We start from the raw sequence: 21,471 nt of genomic DNA on the forward strand, positions 1-21,471 counted from the left end.
GGATACGGTCAACTGTGCTCCTGACAGCCTCGCTCCCCGGCAACAAATCAATAATATAAAACCACACACTAGATGTGACAATACAGTAGTTTGCACCACTGACACTGAGATTTTTAACACCAATAAATATGTATTTACAGTGTATCGTTTTAAACACAATCTGTACTATAGACACGAATACACGGTTATCTCAGCATATGAATCTTTCATGTCAACTCACTTCTTGAGGCGCGGCGGGCAACGTCTTATTTTGCCAGAAACAGTGATGACGGGAGAGTTGTTTTGCCAGTAACAGTGATGGCGGGAGAATTGTTTTGCCAGTAGCAGCGAGGGCACGTTCGGTGCGGTCACGCGTCAGATATCATACGTTGCAGACGTCACCTCGCTGACATACTTGACTATAACTGCTGCCGTCGTCTCCGCGTGGTAAGAACACGGGGTCACGTGGAAGGAGGGGGCGGGGTGAGGTTATATAAAGCCCCGCGCAGTGTGACGCTGCTGCAGTTGTTGTGTTGGGGAGAGCAGTAGTGTGTTATACGGCACATGCTGGCAGGGTTTACGCATCATTATAAGGACACGTGTTATCTGTAGGAGATAAGTGGAGGGGGTGACATTGACCTGATGGCAACGGGTTTGCTTTATTAATGCAGTCCATAAAAAGTAGCCCTCCCACGAGGGAAACATAACCGCAGTGTATAGCAATCCTCGGCACGTGCGCAGCAGATACTGTGCTATCTCTAGTAACCCAGCAAGGCCCATGCACCGGCTGAAAGTGTTTCTGTAACATGCAGCATGGTGGCATTCTGTATTTTAAGTTGACCTTGATAACAGGGCTGGGTTTTCAAGGGAAGTGAGCGCCATCGCCTTATGTAAGCAGCTAACCAGAAACTAAAGTGATTTGTACAATTATTTGGAAGGGGGATGAAAGAAATACAAATGAGCCTCTCAGATATTTCTATATTAAAGCTAATTTATTTACTGTAGGCTTAGATCTGTTCATTTCCCCCCCTCAGGTTTCTGGCAACTTATTTCCCTACAAAAACACCACTGACCTTGACAGAAACAGAGAGGCTTTTCTTAAGAGAAGGATCAACCCATGCTTTGAATTAAGGGATATTTTTAACAGATGGCAGAGGTATATGGAGTATAAACAGTACTGGTGGATTATGTACATGACTATCATCAAACTAAGTAGTTGTCTAGGAGCTCTTCATTAGGCTACCACATAGAGACAAGTCTAAGGGAGGCATTTCTGTATTAAAGATTCTCCCAGACAAAATATAAGTACCGCGCCATAACTACCTTTTATGATGTTTTATTATCTAAAATAAATAAGGCACATCCAGTGACCTAGGGTTTGGAAATATAAAAAACTACAATAATTAGTATAAAACAAATGTGATCCATATATGTACAATAGAAAAATATATCAACTCTTAATTATTGGGGGGGGGGGGGGGGAATCTATAATGTATAAAAGGGGAAATGTAGAAGGCATTGGCTCTTAACATTTATTACAGATTAAATGTTTTTTTTTTTTTTTTTATCAATTTCATTTTAAAATAAGTCACACTTCCCCCTGTCCTTGAACATTAGAGATGGGTGGGGAAGTGATTAAGAGGCAGAGTGCAAACACTGGGCAAAGCGATCCTCCAGGGGTGTATCACTGCATTTGAGGGTTGGGTGAAATATAGGGGTCCAAAGATCCTGGTTTACTTGGCGGCTCTGCCTTCTTTGAAGATGCCTCGTCTGAAACTGCATATTACTAGCTTACCTTAAAATGTCAACAATTACTATGGCTGACTGATACAGCAGTAATAAAAAATGTACATATCGACATCGTCATTTTTTTTATTATTGCAATATTACTATCATATCAGTATAACGCCCAACTCTACAGTGACGGTTGAGGGATTAAGTACTTGGCCTAATATGGTATGCCAATAATGAACTGATCAGTGACAATCAGTTTTATGAGCACAGAGTGGGGAAATCGTTACTACTATAAAGGGTTTTTTTTTTCTGTTCAAAGCAAATTTGTTGTTGACTGGGCCTTAGTATTAAGAAATAACTTTTTAAGTGCAGTTTGGGAATAAGTCCAATTAATAATATGTTCTTGTATAGCGCTGCTAGTTTTACGTAGCGCTTTACAGAGACATTTTGCAGGCACAGGTCCCTGTCCCATGGAGTTTACTATCTTATGTTTTTGGTGCTTGAGGCACAGGGGAGATAAGGTGACTTGCCCAAGGTCACAAGGAGCCGACACGAGTAAAGAGTTTTAGTGCGCGCTGGCTGTCAAATGTCTCCCTGGAGATCCCTCTTCAATGCTGCTCCCCGTCTCCCGTGATCAGCGAGGCTTGAGAGGACTCACACACATATAACAAAAAGAATGGGGGCGCAGAGAAGAAGGAAAAGAATCACTGAAAGTGCATAAGTACATTTGTAACGGGTTTTCCCCCCCCCAATCGCAGATTACACTGTGTGGGTGCAGGAACATACAAGGTTACTCAGTTGTGGTGCATTACCTGTTGGCTCACAGGAGGGCTGAGCTTCCGCCACGGGGAACCTAGGGGCAATTATATTAGGGGTATTCACATACGATGCAGCGCCTCCACCTGCGATGGCTCCCACCAGAGGGGGAGTGGTTCTTCGCAGGACAATCACAATAACCAAATACACATGTGTGAGATAACCAAAGAGCTTTTAGTTGGGAACACAATAACACACTTCATATAACACTTGTCCCTCTCTAGAGGAGGCACTAATCACAGCCTATCACACCACTCTACCTATGCTCCACAGCGGAAGCCCACACTTTATTCGCCACGGCGGACGCTAACGCTTGTACAAAGAGATCCCTCCCCAAGTCCAGTAACCCCAACCCAATGTCTCGTACTCCCAAGTCATAAACCAGTGTATGTGTGTGACTGCGCAGCCACTATGTCTGTTGATAGGCCATGTTGGTGCACGTGAGGGTGTGGGTTACCTGCCGAGCACTCCTGTACTCGGACCTGCAACGGCTTCTCAAAGGGTCTAGGCTAACTCCTACACGAGTTCCGGATCCAACACAGGCTGATTCTTCAGGGGCGATCCCACCCTGATAACCTTTATTATTACTGTCCAGTAGCTAATGGGGCAGATCCCTAACTTAGGGCCTGTCCCTACAATACTTCACTAAGATGACTCAGGGCTATCTGGGGCCTAGGGGAATTGCTGGCCTAGTGCAGAGAGTCACTGACTCCCGCACCCTACCTCCTTCCCCTAGCTGCTCCGGTCACCGACTGACGTGTGCAAAAACCCCGCGAAAAGTATCTATTCCCTGCAAGCAGGGAGCTCCTCCAGCCCTATTGGCTCCCTGGCGTCACATGGGGTTCCCTAATGCTCCTGGTATCTGTAGTCCCTGGCCAATACCTTCCCTGGTAGGCTAGGGCTTCGCGGGCTTACTTCTGCGCATGCGCGAGCTGACTGGAGTTCTCCCGCACCTGCTCTAACTGCGCATGCGCGAGCTATCTTTCAATGGCGGCGCCTGGCTCCGCTAGCCGCCGGGACCCTAACGACGCGATCGCGGCCTCGGCAACCGGCCCGATCGCGTCCCCGGCAACCGGCCCGACCGCTTCCCTAGCAACCGGCCGCAATTACAACCATTTGCGGCTCGCGTGCTAGAAGGAGGGGGGTGAGTACGTGAGGGGGGACCTGGCTACATCCTCCCCCTGGTAAAATCCCCAATGTCCTCGCTTGGGACACCATGCAGTGCAACTATATACAAAAGTTATATAATGAAAATGGCGTAACATACTTATATAATGAAAATTTCAACAACCAACCGTGATTTCACTATTATCAGCTCTAAATCAGATTGCACATTTCATTGAACATCACAATAACTGACTGTACTTTGCTGCAAGCCCATTGCTGAGCCTCATAATGGGGTGCCCCAACTTGATCATAGGTTACCCGGTTTGGAGGGTACCTGACTCTTTGGCTCCTACGGAGTTGTTCTTTTGCGACTCCTTCGGGGGAGTAGTAAACACAGTCCTGAGGCTCAGCCTCTTCCCTTGAGGGGATAATTGTCTCTGAACAGTCTCTGTTAGGCACAAAGCACGGGCTCTGTGCATCCAAAGGCTGGCCCGTTGGGGCCACCTTAGTAGGCATTGGCCTACGGGGCCCTTTACCCGTAGCTCCTCCAGGAGATGCCCCTTCTGTGGGGAAGTACCTTTGAGAGGGTCCCTCCATAGGATCCTCAGAAGTTTCAGAGTGGGTCTCATTATTGACAGTCTCTTGACCCATCTCTGACGACTCGGACTCACCGTTGAGCGGTGTGGCCAGTATCTCTGTCTCTTCATCTTCTACTTGTGGAATGGGGAGAAGATGATTGCGGTGCCATACCTTTACCCGGCCATCAGTGTCTTTGATGCGATAGACCGGGAGGCCCGGCATCTGGGATTCTATTTCATACACTCCGTCTCTCCATCGGTCGGCCAATTTGTGCTTTCCCGGGACTCCCAAGTTTCGAAGCAATACCGCATCCCCAGGACGAAGTTCCCGATATCTGACCTTATGGTCGTATCGCCTTTTGTTGTCAGCGTTCAACTTAGCTGTAGCCTTCTCAGCTTGTTGATAGGCCTGCTGTAAACTGTCTTTGAGTCTTTGTACGTATTTAAAATGGGTAGCATTGTGTATCCCATCTGTCGACACTCTAAGACGTATGTCCACTGGCAGTCTTGCCTCTCGCCCGAACATGAGGAAGTAGGGGGAGAATCCCGTTGATTCGTGTCTAGTGCAATTGTACGCATGCACCAGGGCCTCTACGTGTCGGCTCCATTCAGTTTTCTGAGCACTGTAGTGTTCCGAGCATATCCAGTAAGGTTCGATTAAAGCGCTCGGGCAGTGCATCTCCTTCGGGGTGATACGGGGTTGTTCGAGACTTGGTGATATCCAGCATTTTGAGTAACTCTCTGATCAAAGTACTCTCAAAGTCCCGTCCTTGATCGGAGTGCAGGCGGTTGGGGAGACCGTAGTGCACGAAGTACTTCTCCCATAGTATTTTTGCCACGGTGATGGCTTTCTGATCTTTAGTGGGGAAGGCCTGAGCATACCGGGTGTAATGGTCCGTGACGACTAGCACGTTGCATATTCCCCGGCTGTCAGGCTCAATGCACAGAAAGTCCATACACACAAGGTCCATGGGGCCCGAACTTTTTAGATGGCCCATGGGGGCTGCTCGTGTAGGCAGAGTCTTGCGCTGTATACACCTAGTGCAGCGGCGACAGTGGCGTTCGACGGCCTCTCGCATCTTGGGCCAAAAAAAACGATCTCTGACCAGCCCAAAAGTCTTGTCTATACCCAGGTGTCCATGATCATCGTGTAGAGACTTCAACACCAGATATTGTAAGTTCTTAGGGAGGACTAGTTGTCGCCTATCCGGGTGGTTGTGGTATTGCACCACCCGATAGAGTAAGCAATTGTCTATCTCGAATTTGTCCCATTCCCGCATGAGCAAGGCCACCAAGTCATTGGGTGCGCGTTTCAGAAGGGCTGGGTTCTGCTTTTCAACGGCTCGCCTGATGATACTCACGACCGGGTCTCGTATTTGGTAGTCTACTAGATCCTTCCACCGTAACACCTTGTCATGCGTGATGTTCATCCCTTTTGGGTCGCAGTAGGCGGCTGGGACAGCCTGCGACCGGCATCCCACTGAGTCGGCCACTCTTAATTCTGAAAAGGCCACTTGGTCGTTGACGATAGCGGCCATGCTACACATAGCTCGCACTCCGGGTCCTGGGATTTCCTCCCATTCCTCGTCATCTGGATTAGCACTTCACCCTGGTCATCTGGATAGGGCGTCAGCCCCTATATTCAAGGGTCCCGGCTTATACTTCATGGTGAACCGGTAGCTGCTTAGAGCGGCCAGCCAGCGGTGTTTAACTTAGCAGAGGTGTTGACATAAGTGAGGGCATTGTTATCCGTCCTTCGAAGGTAACACCATACAGGTAGTCGTGGAGCTTCTCGGTGATAGCCCACTTGAGAGCCAGAAATTCCAGCTTGTGGACGGGGTATCTCTGTTCACTGGGTGTCAGGCTGCGGCTGATGTAGGCTACAGGCCGAAGGCCCTCAGGGTGCTTCTGATGCAGGACGGCACCCAGTCCATTGAGACTGGCATCCACATGTAGAACGTAAGGCTGTTCGGGGTCAGCATACGCAAGCACCGGTGCCTCAGTTAGACACTTCTTCAATTTCAGGAAGGCCTGCTCGCACTCAGGCGTCCATTTATCACCAAACGGTTGGCGTGCCGATGCAGCTTTCCTCCCGGTCTCTGAGGGATATATCTTCAACAGACTGTTCAGGGGTTTAGCTCTACTAGAGTACCCTTCCACGAAGCGACGGTAATACCCACAGAACCCCAAGAAGGATCGCAGCTCCGTGACATTCTCGGGACGAGGCCAGTTCACTACTGCTTCTACCTTGGCGGGGTCGGTGGCGATCCCTTGGGCGGACACGATGTGTCCCACGTAGGTTACTGAGGTATGGCAAAACCGGCACTTGTCTAGGGACAATTTCAATCCTTCGTTTCCCAGACGGTCGATCACTTTGAGTAATCGCTCTTCGTGCTCTTCCAGAGTGCTTCCGAAGACGATGATGTCATCCAGGTATACAAGACACTCCCGCGGGCTCATGTCCCCGATAGTCTTTTCCATCAGCCGTTGGAAAGTAGCGGGCGCCCCACATATACCTTGGGGCATACGTGTAAATTGGTAGAATCCCAATGGGCAGACGAAAGCTGTTTTCTCCTGATTTTCCGTATTCATAGGTACCTGATAGTACCCGGATCGGAGGTCGAGCACGCTAAACCACTGACTTCCATTCAGCGCATTCAGTATCTCTTCAATGCGCGGAAGGTTGTACTGATCCGGTATTGTACGATTGTTCAGAGTTCGATAGTCGACACACAGTCGTACGGATCCGTTCTTTTTACGCACTACCACTATGGGTGATGCGTAGGGCCCCCGAGACTCCGTCAAAATCCCGGCATCTTCCATATCGTGAATGGCGTTCCTTACATCGTCCACATCCCGTGGGGCGATGCGACGAGAGCGTTCTCGGAACGGGGTGACATCACTCAGACGAATGGCATGTTTGGCGCTGCGACTGCACCCCACATCCATCTCACTCGTGGAGAACACCTGTCGTCGTCGATTCAACTGGGTTGTCAGCCGCTCCTTCCACTGGTTGGACAGTGTCGACTCACCGAAGTTGAAGTCCAGCTTGACTAACCGTTCATCCACGGCCACCGCCTTCACCTGAGGCGTGGTTTCTACAGGGCTGACTGGATATATGCAACCTAACTTCTGGTCGGCATCAAATTCCATCGGGAAGGGGGAGAGGTTCTGGACATACACGTGGGTTCGGAGTGGGATCTTGGTTGTCCACTCCCTCACTTCGGGTAGTACCCTATACCCTCTCTGGACCTCTTCTTCTTCAGGCGCATTCTCCAGAGAGAACAGCTGGTCGCTCTTATCTCGTTCGGGATAACAACACCAGACGTCCATCTTTTGCACTCCCCCTGGTAATATGGTCGTCAGTCCCCGTTGACGGTTGTAGAGATCCCCATGGCGCTCCAGGGCATATACCCGGTTGCACTCTTCTCGCAGGACTGGATCTAGGAGAGCGGTGGCTAGCGGCAGCTCGTTAGTCTCTTTCAGATACGCTCGGATCACCGCTTGTACTATGTCAGCGTTGGTGCCCAAGATGATCGGGTACTTGCACTGGTCTTGGGGCTCCGGACATACCAGGGCCGCCACATGCATGGGGTGCCTCTTGCCGGTATTCAGCTGGAGTATTTCCATTTGAACCCGTACAATCCCATCGATGGGGTAGTCTTCATTACTTAGCCCCCGTACGGTCACGTGATCAGCCGCTCTCAGGGTGCAGTGTCGGAGGTGTTGTTCATAGAACGGGCGGTATATGATGGTCACTTGGGACCCCGTGTCCAGAAGAGCCGACGCATAGATCCCTTCTAATAACACCGGTATGATAGCTGCAGGGCCCACTTGGCTGTAATCTTCCCGGTTGGAGGCGTCATCCCCTGCGTCGGCATCCGCAGGGGCCTCGCCTCGGTGGTTCCCTGAGGGGTCTCCACGTCAGACCCGGCGGTTTGTACTCTGCATACCATCGACCGGGCTGTGTTCCTACGGTCGGGAGTGTTGTCTCCGGGGAGGTCCTCCCTTTCTGGGCAATCACGGAAGAAGTGGCCCGTATTACCGCAGGTATAGCAGAGGAGGTCTCTGGGCCCAGAGCGGCCCCTAGGCGGGGAAGATGGCTTACGGGCGGCTCTAGCTTTAGAGGCTGAGTCCTTAGTTGCGACCTCCACGTCCTGGGTCGGGGTTGTCTTGGCCTTGGCCCCAGCGGCCTTAGCAGGGTCACGGGTGGAAGGCTCCTTAACCTTGGTGGGAGTATGCAACCGGGCGTAGGCCTCGTGTTCTTTGATCTCATCCATTAATTCCTCCCAGGAAGGGGGGTCACCTCGCATCAAGGAGCGCTTCATCATAATTACAATATGATGTTCGGGTAGAGCTCCTCTCAGAAATTGGTTACGGCAGTATTCGTCCACCTCGGCGGCCGTAATACTCTTCCTTTTTCGCATCTCCCACAAGACTGCTTGGATCCGCTGTAGGAAATCAGATAGCTCCTCCCCGTCTTTCTGGCACAGATTGAAATACCGCTTCATCAATTGCCCTATGTCCTCGGTTCGCCCATAGGCCCGCACAAGAGTCTCTAGCATTTGATGAGCGGTGACGTCCGCGTGCTGATCTTTAGCCATCTGTATGGTGGTAGATGCGGGAGGGCGTAAGCATTCCATTATGCGTTGTCGCTTCACCGGCTCAGAGCACGTCCACTCTTCTAGAACCTGAGACGTGTATTCTCTCCAGGCGTCAAACGCCTCTTCGCCCGTCGGGGTCGGCTTGGTTCCTGAAAAGATTTTTAGCTTGCGATACTGTTGTGAGGTCTGAGCTTCGGATCAGGACGGCCCTAATTCTAGGAGTGCCTGAGCTAGCATTCGGATGTCATCCCCAGGTTTATAGGACGAGCGGGCCATACTTAAGGGTGGACTATGGTCGGTGAGAGCGGGCCTGTCGGCCCCGCAACAACTTTCAGAAGGAGAAGGTGATGTATGCATAGCAACCTCTTGTAAATTTGTGCGGGAGCTGTCGGGTTCTGATTTTACGGACAGTTCAGGATAGACAACAATACAGCAAGAACCGGTTGACGTTGCCAGCCACAAGCTGGACGGCCCCTGATCTTCGGTTATATCCTTCCCTACACTCACTAGCACGGAGCAATACTCCCGGTCTGTATCCTTGCGTCGCTCTAACACTCTTATTTTGACAGCATCCCGGATATGTGGGTGTTGCCTCAGGGCCAGTTGTATGGATGAGGACGGCTTATCAACAGGGACCCGGCTCACCGCGAGCGTGTGAAGCGGCGGCACTTGTAGCTCCATGGCCCAGTCGCGTACTTCAGAGCGAGACGGGGACGGTAACGGGGATGACATTTTGAGAAAAAGAGAAAAAAAATGGAACAGGGCACCCCAGGTCTAAGCTCTCAGCAGCGCCTCCAAATGTAACGGGTTTTCCCCCCCCCAATCGCAGATTACACTGTGTGGGTGCAGGAACATACAAGGTTACTCAGTTGTGGTGCATTACCTGTTGGCTCACAGGAGGGCTGAGCTTCCGCCACGGGGAACCTAGGGGCAATTATATTAGGGGTATTCACATACGATGCAGCGCCTCCACCTGCGATGGCTCCCACCAGAGGGGGAGTGGTTCCTCGCAGGACAATCACAATAACCAAATACACATGTGTGAGATAACCAAAGAGCTTTTAGTTGGGAACACAATAACACACTTCATATAACACTTGTCCCTCTCTAGAGGAGGCACTAATCACAGCCTATCACACCACTCTACCTATGCTCCACAGCGGAAGCCCACACTTTATGCGTCACGGCGGACGCCAATACCTTATGCGCCACGTCGGACGCTAACGCTTGTACAAAGAGATCCCTCCCCAAGTCCAGTAACCCCAACCCAATGTCTCGTACTCCCAAATCATAAACCAGTGTATGTGTGTGACTGCGCAGCCACTATGTCTGTTGATAGGCCTTGTTGGTGCACGTGAGGGTGTGGGTTACCTGCCGAGCACTCCTGTACTCGGACCTGCAACGGCTTCTCAAAGGGTCTAGGCTAACTCCTACACGAGTTCCGGATCCAACACAGGCTGATTCTTCAGGGGCGATCCCACCCTGATAACAGTCCAGCTCGTTCCGCGAGGCACGCAGTATCCTTTATTATTACTGTCCAGTAGCTAATGGGGCAGATCCCTAACTTAGGGCCTGTCCCTACAATACTTCACTAAGATGACTCAGGGCTATCTGGGGCCTAGGGGAATTGCTGGCCTAGTGCAGAGAGTCACTGACTCCCGCACCCTACCTCCTTCCCCTAGCTGCTCCGGTCACCAACTGACGTGTGCAAAAACCCCGCGAAAAGTATCTATTCCCTGCAAGCAGGGAGCTCCTCCAGCCCTATTGGCTCCCTGGCGTCACATGGGGTTCCCTAATGCTCCTGGTATCTGTAGTCCCTGGCCAATACCTTCCCTGGTAGGCTAGGGCTTCGCGGGCTTACTTCTGCGCATGCGCGAGCTGACTGGAGTTCTCCCGCACCTGCTCTAACTGCGCATGCGCGAGCTTATCTTTCAATGGCGGCGCCTGGCTCCGCTAGCCGCCGGGACCCTAACGACGCGATCGCGGCCTCGGCAACCGGCCCGATCGCGTCCCCGGCAACCGGCCCGACCGCTTCCCTAGCAACCGGCCGCAATTACAACCACCCGCGGCTCGCGTGCTAGAAGGAGGGGGGTGAGTACGTGAGGGGGGACCTGGCTACACATTTATAAATTCATATTAAAATAACAAGTACACAACTTACGATAAAAGTGGAATCATATGGATCCAAGTACACAGAATGGGTATATCACTCAAACGGAAGGTCTGTAGTCCAGGCAATATCCCCCTCTGGATCGCAGTTGGCGTGTGCTTAGGGGAAGTTCTAAACTGGCGTCCACGTGTAGTGATCCCTGCACTCATGTAGGCAGTGCTAGGCGTATAGCGTTGTCACGTAATTACCCAGCATGCAATGACTATCCTATGCGTTTCGTGTCACACTTCATCAGGGGGACAGGGAACAGGTTCCCCTGCTTCAAACTCCGTGCCAGTCAGTGTCTTTACTCACTTAGCCGCTCCTCCAATTGACAATAGTTTAAAAATAATGTTGCTCTCTTTCTCCCTCCTTTTATCTATTTTTGATTTAAAAAAAATTATTTGGGATTTCTTTCTTTTAGACACCAAACATTCACAAAATATGAATGTAATTGAGATTTTTGTTGCATGAAGTGATTGGTTTATATACACATCCTCTCAAATTTTCAATGTGTGAGTTATCTGAGTGACCCTTACATCTCACTTTTTGTTTTGGGTAATTCCAGTGTGTTACCTCCATATGTATAGACTTGGGTACGGTACCTCGCATCAGCGGCTAGAGAAATATTCCTCAGGCTGAGGTCTCCCCTCCCCCACCCCCCCTTTGCTTCAAGGAATCAAAATTAGATTGTGAAGTCTGCAGAGATTTAAAGTGTCTACTGTATTTTGACTTTTACAGAATATTGCATAGTTTGTGTTATAAATCTACATATATCAGTTATAATACATTTTGCACCATACGAGGCTTGGCCAAGTATACATAAAAGGGTTGAATGTCTTTCTACTTTAAAAAAAGGCTTTTTACCAAAAATATCCAGGTATACGACTACATTGAGAACAAAGATTTAATCTAGCCCATTGGTCTGCAATTGGGATTTGTGAACAGCCAATTCATGTACACAACGCAAAAATATGTTAAAATCAAGTGTCTGATGTTTGCATCAAAATAGTGCTGTGCTATTAAATGTAGTTTTCCAAATTCCTTGTTTTATTCATTTTAGTAATGGGTACTAGAACACAATGGGTGATGCAGTATGTATGAAGACTTGCAAAATGAAGCATGACTCAAATTAAGTCCTGCAAAAATGTCTATCATTTTTACTCTGTTTTCACTTTGCTGGCACCTTTAGTGAGTGGTTTGGGGAGTTGTAATGGCTGAAGAAAATGGATTAATCTTGATAAACATTCCCATGGTCAGATGATAGCATGACAACAATCTACTGTACAACAAACTTGGAAACGGGAAAAAAAACTAGAATGCATTTGCTATATAAGGAATTAGGGTGTTATCCGGTTCTAAGGAAAGTTCAAAGTTTCAGCACTTATTCTAATTATATTGTGTCCATCTTCTGCTGTTGTACAGTATTACATAACTGCAGAATAATTAGTGTGCATATTAATCATTTACTCACATGGTGCAAATGCAGCACAGGAGTATATAAGAAGCAAATCAGTGATGTCAAGATAACTTCTTAGAAAGCAATATATTTTGGTAGAATATACTAATATAACATATTAAGTCCCTGTTTTTAGGGTATTACAATGTAGATTAGTGGTTAGAAACCTACATTTCAAGATAAATCAACCTGTGCCCCTTCCCGTCTGTCCAGTTTTTATTTCTATTTAGTATAAACGTACAGGGGGTTATTAGACTGCAGCAGATGTAAGTTATTTGAATAATGATGAGTGGTGTCGTGAAAATGTAGATGGACTACCGCTTTAAAATAAACCTTAAGACCACTATTAAGTTACGTTTTAAAATCGCTTACACAGAATGTGCCAAAGGTGTATCGTAATTGTATTTTATGCATACATCGATAATTTTATGCATACATCGATAATTTAGTGTACAGTATGTTTTTTCTTAAAAGGTTGTACTTTATTCATAATATACATTTTTAAGTAAATCAAACTACAGTTTAAGCACAACACCCCCCCCCCCCCCCCTGTTATCAGATTCCAGGTTGGTCGTCAGCATGGAACCCGTCGCCAAGAAGATCTTGAAAGGCATTATATTGCTGGAAGTGGCCGGTGTGGTTGGGGCATACGCTCTGTTTCATAAATTGAACGTGAGCCAAGGTAGTACTGAGGTGCACTCAAAGTTACACAACACAAAGCACCTGCAAGTAAAGACAACTGTATGCAGTCTCGTACACAGAATAGCACCTGCAACATACATATCTATTTTTTTTTTTAATGCGAAATAATATCAAAATGTGAATTTTCATCTTTGGGTATTTATCTTGATTTAAAGGGGCAGTCCCACGTGGCAGGTAAAAAAACATGAGTATATTCCACTAACTTAGAAAAATTAAACTAATCTTAAAGTAAGTATCCTGTTAAAAAAAAGCACGTTTTACTTTTCTCCAGGCCCATTGAATTCATGCATACAGGTAGCAACTTATCTGTTTAATCAATGATGGTTTTGTAGCCCTTTTTCTGACGCCTTCCTAAGGGACTACTGGTACTGTACACAACCTGCGGCTCCAGGAGATCTGAGCCTCCGCTAGCTGGGAGCCTGGGGTAACGGTTCTAGCGCAGAGCCTCCACTTGCCCAGGATCCCCGTTATGTAAGATTGCCCTGGGCAAGAAACATACCATACAGTGCGTGCAACCAAGTTTTACTATGCATAGGCAGTCTTATCTTATTCTCTATATAACATCACACATAACTTGCATATATATTATAACGTTAGAGTCCTTATACTATAGTGGCTCAGCCACACCTCTAGGGAATTTGTCCGGTATAACAGTGGCTCCGCCACGCTCTTATAGAGGTTGTCCTTGTAAAGTATTGGGTAGTATGCTCAGTCCGCTAGCCACTTGCTAGTGTCACTACAGAGGTATTCCTAAGGCGGGATCAGCGCCTGATGAGCGGTGTTGGTGCACTTTCCATTACAATGTACCTTCCGGTCACGGCGGTGACCGTTCCTTCTTCACAAAGGATCCGTGCCTCCGCTCCTTGTCCTCCTGATGTCGCGGTGTCCCGCCGTCTGATCCCAGATGACGGCGACCAGCCACAACTCGGTGCGTTGTCCCTAACTAAAGTGACAATTCCTTCCGCTATCGAGCGTCCCTGCAGTACCGCAGCCTACGGTGACTCGGAATTCTCCTATGGGCCTGAGGGGAATAGCTGACCTATGCAGGCGGGTCACTGACCCCCTGCACTCACACTACCTCCTCCGGCTCTGTCCTCCTCTCCTCCCTAGCGTGGTCTCCCTCTCCACTTCCTCTTCCTTCTAATCCCAGCTTTCTCATTGGCTCCTAGCGTCAGGTGACTGATCCAGAACTCCTGGAAGTTGTAGTCCATTAATAGAGCCTTTCCCTTATTGGCCTGGCGTTCGCGCGCTTCCATCTTTGTTAGTGCCCTCTGCAACATTGCGCAATAACATGGCGGCACCCTGTACTATCGTGCCGTCGCGGAACCTGCCGCACTCCCTCCGCGCGCACACATAAAGTACCTAACACACCCTTACAGTTTTATACCTATTCTTATACCCAAAAGGTCGAAATAGATGTTGCCTGTGAGTAGGTTTACTGGCTATGCACTTCTTTGCCCAGGCTGTGCTGGAAAGCTGTGTAATACAGCAGGCATAAGCTTTTAGGTCCATGTTACAATGGATAAGAAGTAAAGAAGGACACTGCTCATTTGCATGTCATTACCCAGAGTACCTGGCTACAGTGGAAGCACTGTTAAGCGATAATGGTGAAAGACAGGGTTGCAGACCTCTGAGCTATGCAATTTCACCACATGGCATTTTTATTTACTGTATGTACGGTGGAGGGTTTTTGTCAATTTTGTTTACCCACCATAACTATTTTTTGTCTGGTTATACCTATTTCACAAACAATGGACAAAACAAATACACAAATTTACCTCTAATTTTGAGAAGAATAAGATAAACAATGTAAAGACCAACAGATTTGGTTAAGGCCTACCATGGAAAATACGGTTAAAAAAAGATGTGAAATATTTTTTTTTAGATTGTTCATCTCCATTTAACCTACTAACATGCCACTGTCCTTCGTTCTTTTTTTTGACTCTGCAGGGACTGTTCCTTTAAACTCTGTACGTTGAAGTGACATGGTGTTAGTTAGTTTTGTTTAGACTGCTTGTACAATTATCTTAAAAAAATATTGTTTTACTCTGGTTTCCACATGGTTTGATAGATCCAAAACAAGGGATGATTGACTCAATATGTAATAAGGTGAGAGATAAAGAGGATGAGCCCCAGCTCAGCTAATACAGTGTTAATATGTTCTAGAGGGGTGCTGTCAGGGAATAAACATGAGGCATATACAAGGAAAGAAGAATCCATAAATGACTCACCCAACCTCTTCCAGATTAAATAATATATTAATGTTAATAATACTTTATTAATGGTTAAAACCTACTAGGTCCTTCAAAACCAAGTGATAACCCCTGTTAGGGTTTATGGTGTAGAAGTGTCCTTACATTTAAAACCTCAATAGCGCTGGCATGTGGCATAAAGCCATGTATGAGACAGTTGGTATGACAGCCCACCCATGAAGAAGTTCCTCCCGGAACGAAAAGCGCGTCGGGTGATGTGCTGCTTTTCACGTCACTAAGTGTGACTGAGACGCAGGTCTCAGTCAAGGCATTAGACAGGCAGTGTGTTCTATTACGCTAAGCTCTGGCTAACAATCTATAGCTAGATAAAAAGATGTGGACCCACAAGGTAAACACTAGCAGTCAGTATATTAAACCAATACTGTCTATGGAGCACTAACTCGATTTCAGTATACCATTACTCAAGCCGATACACAAAATATAATCTGTCCGGTAAATAGAGGCAGGCATGTGAGACACAGTACGCTACAGCGTCTATCAATAGTAACAGCCTACCCTCATCTTTACTATTTGGATAAGCATTCAATTAGAATGATAAATATTTGATGGTTGTGACAATTATCCACACACCTATTTTATCTGTATATACATTGAACACGATCACTCTTCTGGAACCAGGATCACATGTACAGTAGGATGTGAATGACTCCAGTGATTTAACGCAACCCCTTTTGAAAGCACACAAAGTCCTTCTATATTCTTTAACTTTATTGGGGGAGTCAACAGAAATATAAAAGGTACTTGAAGATGGTGTAATGTAGTGCGTGTGCTTCAATAGCTGATGGTGCCTTGGTATAAAGGGGGGGGGGGTAAAAAAGGATGGCCTTTGCAGGGGTGTAATGGAGGAAGAATGTACTCACTAAGCCAGCTAGTTAGATCTAAAGCACATGTTCCTGTGACAAGCAGGAAGAGTCAAAGGACCATTCCATAAACAGAAATGGGTAGGGGAACAACAAGGCTAAACCAAACGCATGGTAATGAGAATGGGAGGTTGCCGTAAAGATAGAAAGTGTCAATAATGTATCTTTACACATGCAGCTAGCTGCTGGAACAGGGGAACTAACAAGCAGCTGAATTAAGGAGACAGAAATCTGTGAGCTGCTAAGAGACACAGAAAATGTGTAATCCTGTTCCAGGACAATCACAGATGTATGTCCCAGTTACTTCCTGACACAATCCATGAGACAGTTTTTTTTCACGGTTTTTTTTCTTTCATTTCTGGGCTCTAAAACGGCCCATGACTTATTTTGTATATATACCGTTCACATAATTATCACTAACAGTATCACAAAATTGGCTATTACCAGTCTCGCCATATATCAACTTTAGAATATCAATATATTATACAGTGGCTCTCTTGGGATCAAATATTATTACTAGGAATGCTTTAACATCCTATTACTGCTCTTACTGATCATACAGACAGTAACATTAATTTCTAACTGACCCTACCAATAGAGACACCAATATATAGGATTCAGTATACTGACTCTTCAAAGGTCACACCAACTGTGTGACAACCATACATGGCTTTATGCCACATGCCAGCGCTATTGAGGTTTTAAATTTAAGGACACTTCTACACCATAAACTCTTACAGGGGTTATCACTTGGTTTTGAAGGACCTAGTAGATTTTAACCATTAATAGTAGTTCTCAGTAATAAAGTATTTACATTAATATATTTATTTAATATAGTAGTTTCATAAAAGTTATTGTAATTTGTTTTAAGAACTTTGTAAATCAGCAAAATGTTTGAGGGAAACTTGTTGATTTGCACTCAACACTTCTCAATTTTTGTATAAAAATATTGGAAAAGTTGACAAATTCGATTATTTTCAGGAACATTTCTAACAAGTGGCTTTCTACGTAAGGTATTTGCTTTTGAGGATTTTTTAGTGAAGTTTGATAACTTTAATAACTTTTTTGGAAACTGCAAATGGCCAACATTTGCTAAGCTTCACCAATCTGTAGAACAGGTGTGCAAACGGGGGGGGGGACACACACAAAATGTTGAAAGGGGGGGCGCTGCGCTTGCAAAGGCCCCGTGCTCTTTTCCACAACATTTAAATTGATTGCCTGGGGAAGAGCGCCGGGCCTCTAAATTGCTTCTTCCGTTCTCTCCAGCTTCTCTTGACACTCGTCGCTATGACAATGCAACAAAATGCCAACGCATCACATGACAACGCAACATCGCAATGCCATGACGATAACGTCTCAACGTCAGAGAGAGATGCCAAAGAGGGGGGGGGGGTGTGGAAGTTAAGAGCAGGCAGAGGATGCTACTTAAAAATTTTGCACACCCCCTGCTCTAGAAAATATTTTCCTTTCGATCTCTGGACTCTCTCCGTTTCTATTTTTCTACTTCTGTCTAAGTACTGTAACGGATTTTCTGACCTGGCCTGACCCACCCAATCCCATATTGGCCCCTGTGGTCTAACCAGTCCCCATTACAGTGTGATGTCCGGTGGTGCACCTGTTGGCAACAGGACTCCTGAGTCTCCCGCATGATGTTGTGTGGGGATTGCCAACCCAGACAGGCAGCTGAGGTAGTGTGCTTGAGTCCTACCTAGATCCAGTGCAGCGCCTCCACCTCATCAGGATTCCAGCGTGAGCTTGTGGATGGTCCTGGTGAGGAACTCCTCTGTGGTGCTCCTCTCTGTGCAATGATTCCACACTTACACACGAGAGTGTCTTTAATCAGGAGCATCTTTATTGAATACGGTGGGCCAGCTGCCCTCCACAATGGGTGTATTTAGCCCTCCATTGTTCACCGTACTTCCCTTTGAAAGGTATAGTCCTCCTAATGTAGGGATTCCCTATCCCCGCAGGGATATCTACCCTGTGCCAGGTCCCTGGTCACAGTCTCATAAGCAGCAGCTTAGAACAGAATCACTCTTAACTCCTTCCAGAACTGGGAAGAACTATTACCTAATCCTTCAACAGCTTAGCAACTACTTCTGAACTCCTAACTTTTGATCAGTGCTGTGCCTTATGTATCCTCTGGGGGCTGACACAACTCTGACATCACTAATTATGGATTCAGAGCATGTGACCACTCCCATCCATACATAGGGCACCTCACCAGGGTGTGAGGGCAAACCTCCATAATTACTGCTGGCATGCCCATAATTTACGAGGCCTTATTGTCAGCAGGAGAGATGACTGCAGCCATTTTACAGCATGGTTACAGTACTCTCTGGGACTGATTGTAAAAACTCCAAGGCCAGTCGCACTTTGGGTGAAAACTCCAATTGACTTGAATCAGCGTTTCTGCCATCAGCTGATCCGGAGTTTAAGGAATCAGACCCTTTATGCTCAGTTTGTTTTCTTATTTGTGACTCAATGGGATTAACTTTGCTCCTAATCTGTTTTTCAAGTCTAGGTTGTACCCTGGCTAAACAGTAAATGTATTTAAATTTCACCCAGCATCCATCTGTCTAAGTCTTCTGGTGCATGTGTGAGACAGACCGGGAGTCATAAAAATGCAATGACGAATGTCACTCTCAGTCTGACAGTATCTCCCGATAAAGTAATTTGCTCGATACCCTGCATCATCGTGTTTGACTATCCCGCATCGTGCTTTGATGACTCCGGCCTTAACTTCTAACAACAAAGCTCTGTAACACCATATGTCATAGGTGGCAAATAAGTGAAAGACTGTAAAGTACCATCAACTCTAAAAATAGGTCAAACATCATACAATAGCTGTTGTCCTATCATCTTCTTGTATTTGTTTGTCCATTTTTGGTACCGTTTTAGCCCCAGTTGTTTAGATCTTGTACCATTTAGACTATTGAGGCATTATGTGGACCTAAAGTAAGGGGTGGTTACATTTAGAAATACTCACCTTTTATACAAGTATTCTATATTGTGTGATTGTTACAATAAATATAATATGAATATAGGTGGGTTTTGTACATTTGATTGTAATGTGTTCCACTGATAAATCGCTAATCTTTCTGCCTTTCACTAGATTTCAGGTATACAATGAACAGAAGATTTCCCTCTGTTTTAGAAGGTACATTTTTTTCTTCTGCTTTTATATAGTTCACGGTGGCACTGCCTTGCAGTCTGTGCTGTTATAATTGGTAGGTTTGTGAGTTAAGTCTCAAATTCTGTAACGATTCGAAATTCACTTCTTCCTAAAAGTCAGATAAAATGTAGGCAATAGAAAAGCAGAAGAGTGGTAAGGGGAGTCCCTGAAATGAACTGTGGAAAATATAAGGCCAATCACTCGTAGGTCAACATTGAAATAAACAGAACTTTTTTTTTTAACACAACTTGTCACTGTAGAATCACTTGAGTTATTATTTAAAAAATATGTTTTCTGTTTTAAAATGATGGCTTCACCATAATAAGTTGATTGTATTGAAGTACCACATTTTCTGTTTGCATTGAAGGTTTTTGAATGCACTACGATAGCACTACTGAATGTGGAGTTACTGGACAGAAAAAGGGGAGGGTGGCTGATTTTCTAAGCATGGCCTACAGGCATTGTCTTAATTTTTAACCTTTTAGAGTGACATTTATGAAGGTCCCTGAAAGCCACAAGGGCCGGCACTCCAGGGACCCTGAATGTCATACCTTTTTTTGCTCGTTCTCGAATGGGAGATTGCATTCATGATTGGAAAGGAAAAACACTCCTATTTCAGTCATCGGAATGCTGGTTGTAACTGATTGCTATTGAAGTGATCACGTGGTTGCGATCCCTGTATCATATAAGTTAAATTAAAGCAGCAATACGGGTTTTACTTTATTTTTTTATTACAGGATTGAAGCAGGGGTTTTCGGAGCTGCACTGTATTCATTTCAGCTCATTGGACCCCCTGCTTCTAGAGATAACGTCATCCAGTGCGGCATTCTATTGGCCCGCGTGACTGGGATGTTTAAACTGAAAAGAGATAACCGTCACACCCTACAAAGTTAATTCTGGAAGTAAGGTGTCCCCAGAGCTGAAATTAACACAGTTCAGCTCTTCGCCTATAATAAATTTAAACAATGATACCTGTATTGCTGCATTAACATATTAGTAATGTGTTTAAATATTCATATATAAATCACACTAGAAAAGTTGTTTTTCACCCGAAGTAAAGAGTGGCATGAAACACCTAATCTAAAAAAACCTTTTGTTCATATATAGTGTACTATAAATCCAATGAATGGTCTGGAATATATGGCACACGGGAACTTGATGCAGAAACGTGGTCTACAATAAAAAAATAGTGAGTTTTGTTGGTCATAGATTTTATGTTAAACAAGTATTTTAGAAAGTTTGTAACAGTAATGTGTCTTTTTTTGCAGGTTTTTTGTGATGGTTATTACACAAACTTCTGCTGCATTTACAAAATCAAGCAATGTAGGATTATTCAAAATAGTCAAGTGAAATCCATCTTCATCCACATGAACAGTGTGACAAACATGTGGCTAGTATTTAGCCTTTGTGTTGATACGTAGCCGAATAAACTCGAGTTGTCCACTTCTGTCATTTATTTGCGAAAGAGAAGGGTTTGCCTTTTAAACAGTGCTAATTTTATTTAGTACCATTTCAAAGGCACTTAACAATTAAAGATGGAGAGATGTAGCCACGTTGGCTATAGTTTTGTTCTGCCTGTTGCATATACTCGCTCCACAAGGCTTTCTGAAGAGTTCCTCAATAGTGCTGTTCAGCTTACAGTTTTGTAATTTCTTTTTTTGTGGCTTAGACCCCTTTTATATGTAGAAGTAATATTGCTATTAAGAGCAAGAAATTACAGTTTGGTATATATCCCGTTTAGTAGATCAGTCGATTAAAACCATAATGCTCATCATTGCATTCGATCCGCGACTCGCATAAGCTACTTTCATTTGCGCGTCCCCATATTTCTTGCGTAAGGATCACTACAAAACTCCAATAGAAAAAAGGTCCAACGCTCAAATGGATATACATAAAACATATACAATAAATACCCTATACATTCAGGTATATGTGCTTACACTTTCAACCTATGACCCACCTGTCAGGCTATCCCTAGACACAGGAATAAGGTTTAATTGTGCTAAAAGATACCGTAGCCGGTACGAACACTTGC

At 45.8% G+C, this 21,471-nt stretch overlaps 1 protein-coding gene across 1 annotated transcript; it reads left to right on the forward strand.

The window, feature by feature from the left end:
• Positions 1-404: 404 nt before the first annotated feature.
• LOC142477435 (protein CEBPZOS-like) lies at positions 405-20,879 on the forward strand (the record flags this gene model as incomplete). The annotated part of the gene is made up of 5 exons (XM_075582262.1): positions 405-426; positions 12,986-13,108; positions 19,377-19,421; positions 20,544-20,625; positions 20,705-20,879. Coding segments are annotated over 5 exons (273 nt in total), but the record flags the coding sequence as incomplete, so codon positions are not given.
• Between the last annotated feature and the right edge of the window lie 592 nt (positions 20,880-21,471).

This window comes from Ascaphus truei, unplaced genomic scaffold (genome assembly GCF_040206685.1).
Source record: "Ascaphus truei isolate aAscTru1 unplaced genomic scaffold, aAscTru1.hap1 HAP1_SCAFFOLD_209, whole genome shotgun sequence".
NCBI classification, from domain to species: domain Eukaryota; kingdom Metazoa; phylum Chordata; class Amphibia; order Anura; family Ascaphidae; genus Ascaphus; species Ascaphus truei.